This window comes from Cervus elaphus, chromosome 23, assembly GCF_910594005.1.
Source record: "Cervus elaphus chromosome 23, mCerEla1.1, whole genome shotgun sequence".
NCBI classification, from domain to species: domain Eukaryota; kingdom Metazoa; phylum Chordata; class Mammalia; order Artiodactyla; family Cervidae; genus Cervus; species Cervus elaphus.
This window is the reverse complement of record NC_057837.1, coordinates 44,604,555-44,616,175: the sequence shown is the minus strand read 5'-3', so window position 1 is coordinate 44,616,175 and position 11,621 is coordinate 44,604,555. Positions and strand designations below refer to the sequence as shown.

Here is an 11,621-nt window from a genome sequence, read left to right as displayed (position 1 = left end):
CTGAGCAGAGCATTCCGAGGAGGGTGGACGTGTAATTTGAAGTCCACCCTATACTCACAAACCACAGAATTGCAGTGCTCTACAAAACGCTAGATACATGTGACCAAGCCCAAAATACTTCAGCAATAAGAAAGCTGAGGTCCAGTGTGGCTCAGCAAATTGTCCAAAAGCACACAGAACAGATCTTTTCTTTTAGCTAGGTTTCAACACTTTTGTTAAGCAGAGTGAAAATTTTTGTCCTTCTATAAATATCCTGGGTTTACAGCTGATTCCTTGCATGGCAGTTCTCCTAGCAGCCTTATTTGAACATAACTGGGCTGTTCGGCATAGTCCTCGCATGACAAAGTGGTCAAATCTCACTAGTAGCCGAGAATGCATTATCAAGCCTTTATTTAGCGCTACAGTCAGGGCAATCCAACTATTAGTCATCCTGACATGTGCTTCGAACACAACACACCCAAGAATCCCGGCAAAAACTGCATCTGCTTCCTTCACCCTCCCACACCACACTCCTTTCGAATGGCTGGTATTTTTACCACAGTTCTAGAAAGAAAATTACTTAACATTCCTAATCTGGGGATGCACTTCAGCTTCTCCTCCCCAATTATCAAATTAAAAGGCAGCTCGTGTAAACCCTGCTCATAAGGCAAAATGTAGAACGGCTACAGACGCAGGGAGCCCTTCCAGCAACAACCAGAGAACTTCCTTAAACTAAGAATGAGCTTAAGAAGCTCAATCTCTCGGAAATTTCCACCATCCCATTGCCCCCTCCAGAAGGCACACACCAGTTCTACCCTGTCCCCACTAAGGAGCTTAGTATGATCTTAACACAAACTTGTTTGCCACTCATCACACAGCAGGACTATGATCTCATGCTGGGAAACGTTTCTAGAAAACCAAAAGCTACCCTATTTTCAAAAAAAATTTTACGTTGAATGACTTCCATCTGCCTGAAGGAAAAAAAATAATAATCTGGCGATCAGGTAAATAATCTTTCACCTCCTGCCCTATTTTGCTGGTCTGACCAGAGAAGGTGGTGGTGGGGGAGGAGAGGTAAGGGAGGGTGTCCTGAAGGCCAGAGGGATTGCTCTGGGGCTTGCTGTCCCCACTGTGTCCTTTCCACCCTCTTGGGTGACATCCCAGCCAGGTGTTTGGGCCAGGTTGGGGGTGGCCCCCAGCTCTGACGGCCTCGGTGGAACAGCTGCCCAGGAGCATCTGACCTTGAACAGGTCCCCAGGAGCATCGGAAGTGAATAGGAGGTGCTTGTTCCACGTTCCTCGGATGCCTCTGCAGTTTATTCCCAGGCTGGAGTGACAGCGAAAGAACAGCCAGAGTTTCCTCCTGGGCCCCAAAGCCTGCTGGCCAGGCCCGGGAGGAGAACCCAGTGCGCATCAGGGGACCAACCCCAGGCTCCTATTTCCACCTTTGCTGCCAGGACGGTGAGTGGGAGGGAGACAGGCAAGTGGCTGCTGGGGTTGCATAAGGAAGATTTCCCAAGGAGGAGCCCAGTGATTAATCTGGCAGGAATTTGTTTCAACACTCCCTCCCTCCTCCCCCCTACACAAAAACAGCCAGACTCAAGATGCTGATAAGAATTCTTTTTATGTTATTCCAATAAAAAATACATTCATACAGAAATATAACAATCTTGCAAAAAACAATTTCAAATAAAATCTTGTAAAACAAAATTTTACAAAAATCTTACAAAGATTTTTTTTAGATAACAGGGTGCTTCAAAAAAAAAGAAAGAAATTTCACTAATAGAAATTTTTTTTTTAATGTCAAGCAAAAAGTTTCTGCTTGATTGAGGCTCAGTTATCACCTGAACTGAATTGTAATTCTTTATATACTTGCTTATTATGAAAATTACAGGCATTGACATACATGGCACCCAGCCCCACCCAATCAAACCACTCCACGGTGTTTCATAAGTGAGACAAGCCAGTGCAAGTTTTTTATTTTTTGTCTTTTGTTTACCTTCTTGCTTAATGGAACTGTTATGGCTAAGCACACAGCAGGGCCAAAAAAGGAGTTTTTTTCCTCCAAAATCCAGCAAATCAAGTGTCTGGATTTGGAACTGCCAAAAGAAAAAAGTGCATTTTCCCCCTCAGCAAAATGATTTCTTTAGGTAAGTATATCCATCAGCCCAGATTTAAAAAAAACAACAAAAAAAAACCCCAGTTATATGAGCTTTTACTGTTGCTCATTTTCAGGAAGATCAAACAAAATACCAGCCCAGCCAGACTCATGTGTATATATATGTATATATATATATATAAATATATATAAAGAGAAGATCCACACCCTCAACCAGCAGCTGCATGGAGGATCAGCTGTCCATGCTGCGGTATGCCAATTCGGGGAAATTACTTGTTGGAAAAACTGGAACAATCTATGTGCTGGAAAAAAAATAGCTTCATCTGCATAAAAATGCTCTCAAAAAGAATCTCTGTGATTAGCTTACTTTTAGGTTAGATCTTCAATAAGGCTGACATTCGAAATCAAAACCTTAGTGTGTCTGAGACCAAACAACCAGCGGGCTAGTATTCCGTTCATGGCAGTTCTGCATGGCCAAGGGACCCTATCCCAGACCCGCCAATTACTATGAGTGACTTGGCAGTCTGGAAGAGATCTGATGCCAAGGGCCTGTGGCAAATTGTTAAATGAAAGATAAAGCCTTTATAAAAGTTATAGTTTTCATTTTACCTCCTTTATGGCCATTTTGAAATAGGTCTTCACAGGCTGTGGAATTTTCTAGCTATACATTCTAATTTCTCCTTAAAAAAATATTTATATATTATTCATATATATGTATATATATATACACACACACATACACATACTATACACACAAATGTACATACACAAGAATTTCGCCCACTTTTTAAAAAAGTAATATACCTTCTGTGTTACCAACAGATAGCTAGATAGATATGCGAGAAACTTGTGCCTTTTAAGCAAATACATTGTTTTTTAATACTTCTGTATCTTTAATACGTGTGAAAATGTTACATATTAAACACAGCCGGTGTATGATCTGTACAAGTGTTGTGCAAAGTCTATACTGAAGTCTCACCCTCACGGTGGCAGAAATGGTCTGATTTTCCAATTATCATGTGTTTCCCACTTGAACACTGACAGTCAAGTTGTCTAAGCTATTGAGTAAATACTGACTTGTTTGGGGGGTTTTCATCTATTTGACTTTGTGAAGTAGGACCTTAAAGAGATTTTTTTTTCTGTATTAAATATTGATACAGTACAAAGCCAGGTGAAAAAAGAGCCTTAATAAAGCATGCATCACCCATTCCCCTGTATGAGACCCCCACAGGAGGGGCCACTTGCGTAAGGCACCATTATTAAGATCTACAGTGCATTAACAGCTAGAAAACCAGAAATGAGTCCTCAAGGCATAAATAAGAGAAACTTAGCTGCATGAGAAAACAGTTTCTAAGCTTTAGTGGTTTTATCCACCCAACTGAGAAAAATTTTAGGTTCTGAGTCTAGTGGGACGTTAGACCAGCGATTCCCAGCCTTGGTGTCCCAGACACCCAACTCGTGCCCATTGTCTCCCAAGGGCATCTTGAAATTCTCCAAAAAGGTAATACAAATTCGGAACCACTGACAAAATAGTCCTACACTGCACAACGCCTCTCTAGAAGGGGAGTGTTACGAATAAATCCAAGGGGCGGGAGTCGGGGAGGGGGGAAGCATCACGTATTGCCAGGCCCAGATGGCTAGGGGGTCACCTGATTCGACCAATCATTATCTTAGCTGCTCAGTGAACTTGGAACCAAAACGGTAGTCCTGATTTAAAAATGGAAAAGCAGATAATTCCCCAGACCATGCATTACTTTTGTCTTAGAAGGAAAAGTTATCCACGTGTTATGTTTGTAGGTACACAGCGTATACAACAGGTAACAAATGAACTCTGTCGCAGCAAGCAGCGCCAGCTACTCACTTCACACAGCTGAACCGAACATCGAACGCTCCCGTCACACACCGGGGGAAGAAAGGGCTCTCCCCACCAACATCCACTCGTCACTTGGGGTCCTGACTGCCCACGCCTGCCCTCTGCATCTTCCCTTCTTCTTGCCTTTTTTTTTTCTCTCCTCTAAGGCGCAGACACCCCCTCAGGAAATGACGGATGGTCATCTCGTCTCACGGAACACGCCTCACACACAGAACATTCAAACTCTGTTTTTTGTTTTTTTTTTTCTGTCTCTTGCAGTCTCGCCAGGGAAAGGACGTGCCTTGTCACCCAGTCCGTAGGAGACCCTCCACATACAGCCCACCCACCACTAACATTCTCAGTGCACATGCTCACGGCAAAGGCTTAGGGACCACTCAGAGGACAGGTAACCAGTGGCGAGCCGGGGCCACCCAGACACCACACACCCCGGGTGCCCTGCCGCTTCGGACGTGACTGTTCTCGCCCTCGAAAGACCTTCCCAGTAGGTCCTGGAGGCGACCAGGCAGGGTGCAAAATGGCTTTGGCTGGAACACGCACCCTCCTTCCGCGGCCGTCTCAGCCTGGAAGCCTTTTTAGCCCGCAGGAGTTGCCGCTCTGCCCCCTCAGAGGTGTCTCTTCATGTGCAGGGCCAGGTGGTCGGACCTGGAGAAACACCTGTGGAGAGAATCGGGGTCCCAGACATCAGTTCTCCTGCCCTGCCCATCACAGACCTCTGCCCCGAGCTCCCCAACCTCAGCCTCTCCCCAGGAGGGCGCACTACCCCCCGCTGAGTCACCCTATCCTCATCTGGGGCAAGAAATTCCAACCGACAGAAGTATCTACATCAAACAGGCCACCAGTAAGTTCCTGGGAATGTCACTGGACTTCACTACCCAGCCTTCAAATCTGAAAACTGATCAAGGGTCACTCCTCTGTAGTATGAATGAAATCACTCTATTCTCAGGCACTCAAGTACCTGGGGCTTCCTAACCTGGACAGCTGGCAAACAAGAGCCTTTTTAAAAAAGTCCTGGACTGAAAAGAGAAATGCCACTGCAGGCCCAGAGGATGGCTGCCTGCTGCGGGGTGACGGCATGCCTGCTCCCGGGGTTGGCACCCCCGCCCCTGTGGTTCATGCACGTACCTGTCACAGTGAGAACATTTAAAAGGCTTGGCACCAGTGTGCTTTCTGAAGTGTCTGGTTAACTCATCGCTTCTTGCAAAACGCCACTCACACCCTTCCCATGAGCATCTGTAAGGCTTTTCTCCTGGGAAGAAAGCACAGGACAGGCACGCCATGACTTCACTGAGCAGTGAGGGAGGGGCCCCGAGACCCCAACACACGGCCGGAGAGTCCCCTCAGGAGCAGGCTAGGGGGTCACTGCCCTCAGGAACTCAGAACACACACCTGTTAGGGCTAGGTGCCGGCCCTCCCGAGGTACCAGGCAGGGGCTCTTTTCTAACCTAGCCTGGGGACTCCCACTGCTGGGGGACGGACCCAGGCTTGGCAGGGCCACATGACCGTGACCAGAGTCAACATGGAAGAATGACAATTACTCAGACCAGAGAAATACTTCCGAGGTGATGTGTCAGGCCACTGGACCCACAGCCTTGGCCAGGGCCGGGTTTTTACTGCTTTCTCCATGGAAACGGTTTCTCTCAAGCACTTATTTTGTTCCTTACTCACTTCCCCGTGGAATGAGGCTCTGTAGTTTCCTCCGGGAAACTACATTTCTCCAAAACCGAGGTCATGAGTTTCTGGGAAGCCCCATTCCAAAGCCTTCAAAGCACTTTCTAAAGGACCAGCAAGACACCCAGTTGACTTCATCCCTTGGCCATTTTACAAATAGGATTTCACTAAAGGTGCTACCTGAGAAATTAAAAAAAAAAAAACAACAAAAAGTTCCCACAGCTAGTCCTGAGCAGGCTGCAGGTACCATTAGGAGCCAGTCCAGGGCACCCAGGTCCTGATTCCAGCTCTGCCTTGAGCTGCTTTGGGGATCCCTGTCTCCTCTCATTACTGGCAGCATGAGATTCTGTGTGACGTGACCCTCAAGACCCCTCCCAGTTCTAAGATGTCTGTGACGTTCCAGCAGTTATCCTAGGCTGTCATACTAACTTGAAGCGGAACTATTCTCCAGACTGTGATATTTCACTAGGAAGTTATCTTCGTTTTAAAAACTGGCATCGGAAAGCAAAGGCAGCATGACATGCAGAGAAATCTTTACTAGGTACCCGCCGACCATACCACTTCGCAGTCGATAGGGCCAGCTAAGACGACCCCCCACAGTGGCCAGGCCACCCCCTCCCAACCCTCGAACTTCATGTCCACAAGTCAGAGGCAACTCCACGTAACATGATGCATGGACACTGTTGACTGGGCACAGTGGGGCCTCTGTAACCCAGGTGGTTGGGAGAGGGCAGGGGACTGGTTGTAGACAAAGAATGTGATTTACCTCTTGTGTGTTTAATCAGAAAGCGATAAACCATTCATCGGGCACACAAGTCCAGTCTTTCAGCGCCTACTCTGTCCTCCCCAGAGACCCAACTCTTTCCAGGGGGGAAGAAAGGAGGTGAGGATGTGTCTGCTCCGACAGCCTCCTGCCCAGCCCCCTCCCAGGGCGGGTGAAATTCAGCAGCGCCCCACCGCCCAGGTCGCAGGAGGGACTGACCTGTGTGGGTGCGCTGGTGTGCTTTCAAGTGGGAGCTTTTGGTGTAAACTTTCCTGCAGCCATTAAAGTGGCAGCGATGCACCCGCCTGCGGCCGTCGGGGGAGGCGTCCCCGCTGCCCTTGTCGCCCGGCTTCCCTGAGGTCCCGCCCCGCGCTTTCCCGGGGGGGTGCAGCTCGCCAGGCACGCAGCCCCACAGGTGCGAGGGCTCCCTGCTCAGTTCTGGGGAGGACGGAGGCGTGGAGGTGACCGAGGAGCTCAGATTCCCCGAATTGACCAAGACTTCGTTGATGGGGTCGGAGGTAAACTTGGTGGTGGGCGAGAGCTCCTCGGAGCTGTCGGAGGACTCGCTGCTCACATCCGAATTCAGGCTGTTGGTCTCCAGGTTGTAGCTGAAGCCGGGGCTGTGGAGCACGTCCTCGGGTGGGCCAGAGGAGGACACCTTCAGGTCCGCATCCTCCTTTTTCTCCCGAGCCAGGATGATTTTGGTCCACAGATCTTCCTGGCTGTCGAATTTGATTTCGGAGGCTGACACGTAGCAGGGTTCGCTCTGCAGGTAACGTTCCAACTCCAGGCAGGTCTGTGCGAAAGAATCACAGGGAGGCACGTGATTGTGACCACACCGAAAATGGAACCGAAAGCACAATTCCAAAAGAAAAAAAAAAACATGCAGGAGCCAAGGGCAGATCAACTGTGGTCTTGCCACTATAGGACTCCGTGTCTGTAGCAGAGCCAAAGGAGAGCTATCTCTAAGAACGGGACACGTTCAGAAGGAAAACCAGGGCGAAGCCTCTCCCCGCTTCCCTGAGGTGGACCACAATGGCCACAAATGGCTGATGGCCACGGAGGAGCTAGTTTCTGTTAAGAGTTACAGTGTTGACGTTTCTAATGAGTTTCTGTTAGCCACACAAAGGACACCAGCCTCCGACACCCCCACCCCCACCCGACAGGTTTAACCAGATTATCTGACAGCCTCCAGAACCCTGTGCATGAAGGACACCCAGGCAGCCTGCTTCTGCGGGCCTGTTGCACGCAGCACGGTGAGCTCTGACATGGCCATGTGTCCACTCTGGAGAACCGCTGACAGCACAGGCCGCGCCCAGTGGAGGCGGACGCAGCCAGGGGGACGTCTAGGGTCAGGAACATCAACCGAGCTGCCCATAAGCTACCCGTTTCCTGTGGAGGAGCCCAGACCTTAGTAGGCTTTCAAAGAATGCCATTCCCAAGTGCAGGGCCATGTGCGCACACAACTTAAATGACTTCCACAGTGGTCAGAGGAAAACAACAACAGGAGTGGAGAAATGGTTCCAGAATGGCCATCTGCTTTTGTAAAGGATGCGGGAGGGGAAATTCCTTTCCCGGCCCTGCTGGGAGTCCCACAATGGACGAGAACTTTATCTGCTGGCCAAGAGTACAACTGTATGAGTCATCACTCTATTTCTTTCACGCAATGCCAAAGGAGACTTCCTTTTGAAATTCTGACCAGCGGCCAAAAAAAGGACCCGGTTCAAATATACATGCAGTGTGTCATGGACAGAGTGCCCACCCCCAGCCCCACAACCAACCTTTCCAGAAGCTACAACTGCCGAGACACCAGCATCCCCTCTCCCCACCATCTCAAACTTTCTAGCCACTGGAAAAGAAAAACGGTAGGAAACATTTTAGGATTATATTATGTCTGCCTTATCTTCACTAGGATCAACTGCCTACATGTCCATATAAGGTTGTCTATACAACTGCAAGTCTACAGATTTACATTGCTACAGCAAACGCCGCTCTCTTTTTTAAGCAAATCATTTTCAGGGCTAGCCAAGCCCACCCAAAGGGCTCAGGCTTGCTTATTTAGCAAGGTGCTTGCTATCAGAATATATCCTTCCCCCCTCCCCCGCCCCCCAGACTCTTCACATCGCAAGCAGGAGCAAGCAGAGGGGGAAAAAACAATCACTGTTTTCTTGTTACCCCTAAAATTAGACGTCTAGGTTACAAAGCACCCTCCAGCGTTCTGAGGAGAGACTGGCAAGATATTTTATGGATGTTCCAAAGAAAAAGGAAAGCATGTTTACTGAGACCTTGTTAAACTTTAATAATCTGGCTAATTTAAAATCCCCATTATGCCAAGAAGCACTGGGGACCAGAACGAAGCTCTCAGGGAGAGTTTAAAAGCCTCTGAAGGCAACCCAGAGCTCAGCCTGGCTTGTGGCCCAAATCCCAAATGTCCAAGGAAACTACTTAGATCGATTTCAATCACATCCTAGGAAGCTTCTTTAGGAGCAAAAGCTGGGAGGGGAGAGGGAAGGGAGGGCTGTGAACAATGAGGCAGGCATGTGAAGGTTGTTCCACTTTGCATTTCATCCCCCTTAAAAGCCTTCTAAGCTTTGAAACCCGCAGAATATATGCGATCTGCTAATTCACTTTGTGACAAAAAGCAAACAGCCTAGTAGGGAAGAGACAACCCCAAACCCTCCTTCTATCTTTTAAAGACAATGGGACAAGTGTCACAATCTCTCTCCCTTCAGGCAATCCTAACGCAGGAGAAGAGGGAAAAATTAAGTTTTTTAAATGTCCAATGCCCCAAATTCCAATTCCACTAAAAAAAAGCCGGAAACAGACTCCTCTTCCCAAACTGAGACTAGAAGCAATTCGGACAGGCTCATTGTCATATGACTGATAAGTCACTGGTTGTGCAAACATTGGGTTTTTTTTTTTCCTTTTTTTTTCCTGGTCAACAAAAGAAGCAGGTAAGAAAAACAAGGCAGATGGAGGCAAATCTTAATTAAGGATTCCAAAGGTAAAGAAACTGAAAATGGCCTGGTAGAGAAAAGGAGCTTGTGGGTGTTTCACTGGTGAAATTCTTAAGCAAAAAAGAAAGAAAGAAAAACCTTTATGTACAAACACCAAAAAAGCAAAACGAAAACAAAATCCCTTAAAAAAAAAAGAAAGAAAAAATAGCCTTGGCAGTCCATGCAGGTTCATATGACCAGGTCCAGCTGTGGAGAGCCTGGAGCTGGTACAAGAACCAAACTTCTGCCAAGGGCTGGGGCCGAGATCAGGCCGCGGAACTCGGTCTATGCTCGGGAGGACGGTTCAGCAGCCCCAGAAAACGGCAAGAACACGGGGAGCGCCCGACGCCGCTGCGCCCCACTCAGATGACAACTCCGCTCCACGCTCCGAAAGGCCCCTTTAAAGTGCCTTCCGCGCCGGAGACACAAGTACGTTTTAACAGTAATTATTTTAATTTTTTAAAAAAATTTTACCGAAATCATAAAAAAAAAAAAGAAAAAGAAGAAGAAAATGAAAAAGAACTGCACCTCCAAGCACACACCGTCTTGCGGGTGCATGCACGCACTCCCTGCTCGGCGCACCGGGGCACCTGGCCCACGAAAATCCCTATTTACCTGTTGCCAATATTCCTCCAGGGAGGGCAGCGCCGAGAAGTAACCAGTCTCGTGCACAATCTGGAGTTCCTGGAAGATGCTGCACATTGGGAGCACATCCATGTCGGGTTGGAAGAGACCGTCCCCGCTGCTGTAAAAACAGGGAGGCGTGCGGTCTGCAGTCGGGAGCGCGGCGGCCGTGCCTGCAGGGCCGGGGAAGTTCATGCAAACTCAAGTGCGCAGCGATTAGGCGCCGCGGGTTCGGGTCCTGGCCGGAGCCCGGAGACGCGCTCGCGAGCCCGCACAATATTTGCAAACACCGGACTGACTGCAAACGTAACCCCTGCAAAACTTCCCTATTCAAAGCTCCGCTGCCAGCCTCCCCTCCTCCCCGCCCAGCTCCCCCCACCGCCGCCTCCCCACGTGACTCGCCCGCGCCCGCCCCGCGCACCGCCCAATCACGCCGCTCCCGGCCCGGGGACTGCGCGCCGATGATGTCAGCTCCGGCCAATCGCAGGCGGCGACTCACCGCGGCCCCGCCTGGCGTGACCGAGCCTCTCCATCACCGCCCTCGCCATTGGCGGAATTCGAACTTCGGCCGGTTCTGATTGGGAGGCGGTTTCGCAGGCTATTTTTAGCAGGGTATATAAGGCGCGGGCCGCCTCGCGCCGGAGGAGTCGGAGCTGGGAGGTGCGCGGCCGAGAGGCTGCGTGAGCCGCGGCCGGCCGGGCCGAGGGGACCCGGTGTCCCTGCCCTTCCCGTCCCGGTCCCGGCCCCTGTCTTCCCGTCCTCGTCCCCGCAGCCCTGGTCCACGTCCGTCGGGCCGATCGTCCGGGCCCGGCCCCGGCCCCGGCCCCGGTATCCCCGTCGTCCCGTCCCAGTCCTTGTCCCCTCAGCCCTGGTCCACGTCCGTCGGGTCGGTCGCCCGGGCCCTGGTCTCCTGACCCTCCGCCGAGCTGAGGGGGGCGCGGCTGGGTCCCCTCTGTCCCTCCCTCCGACCTCAGGCTGGCCGGCCGTTCTCTGGCCCCCTCCGTCCTTCCACCCTCTCGGTGCCCCCTCTTGCCCCAGCTGTGGATTCCCATCTCCATCCCCGTCTGTCCCCCTCTTTCCCCCCTCCTTTCCGCTCCGTTATCCCTCTGTACCTGCCCCGTTTCCATCTGCACCCCCACCTCGTTGTGTCCCCCTCCCTCCGTGTTCTATCCCCCTCTGTCCCCAGGTGGCACCTGTGACCCCGGGGTGGGAAACTGACCAGCCCCCACAGGTGTGCTGAGTGACAAGGAGGGCCCTAGTCGCTGGCCTGTGTTGTATATGAATCTTGAGTTTCCCCCTTCAGCCTCCCTCACAAGGACAGGGCACTTACCTGGGAGACCACGGCTGTGCCACATCGTCACCCCTCTGCATGCCTAACCTGCAGGAGCAGAGTGGCTTGTAAGACCCAAGTTGGATCTCCTGGCTCTTGAGGGGGTTATGTATACTCTTGATTCTACCGGAACACATTTTTATTTTAAAAAAGAGGGCATCTTGTTGGGGCGGGGGTGGGGTGGGGTTATAAATAGAGGGAGCCTATAACCAATCTCAGTAGGGTCCCCCATCCACACCAGCTGTGTATATTTTATAAACCCAGGGTCTG

At 50.4% G+C, this 11,621-nt stretch overlaps 1 protein-coding gene across 1 annotated transcript; it reads right to left on the bottom strand.

The window, feature by feature from the left end:
- Positions 1-1,583: 1,583 nt before the first annotated feature.
- On the bottom strand, positions 1,584-10,383 carry KLF6 (Kruppel like factor 6). Its single transcript, XM_043883545.1, has 4 exons — positions 10,013-10,383; positions 6,621-7,197; positions 5,093-5,216; positions 1,584-4,624 (listed from the first exon to the last, which is right to left on the bottom strand). Exons 1-4 carry the CDS (start codon positions 10,214-10,216, stop codon positions 4,573-4,575), a joined length of 957 nt encoding a protein of 318 aa, XP_043739480.1. The 5' UTR covers positions 10,217-10,383; the 3' UTR covers positions 1,584-4,572.
- Positions 10,384-11,621: the final 1,238 nt, after the last annotated feature.

Coding starts and splice junctions, on each gene's coding strand:
- KLF6 (XM_043883545.1), bottom strand. CDS start 10,216: ATGAACTTCCCCGGCCCTGCAGGCACGGCCGCCGCGCTCCCGACTGCA. Junction 5,217..6,620: donor ACACCAGCGCACCCACACAG/GTCAGTCCCTCC, acceptor CTTTCTTCCCAG/GAGAAAAGCCTTACAGATGC. Junction 4,625..5,092: donor AAATGTTCTCACTGTGACAG/GTACGTGCATGA, acceptor TTCTCTCCACAG/GTGTTTCTCCAGGTCCGACC.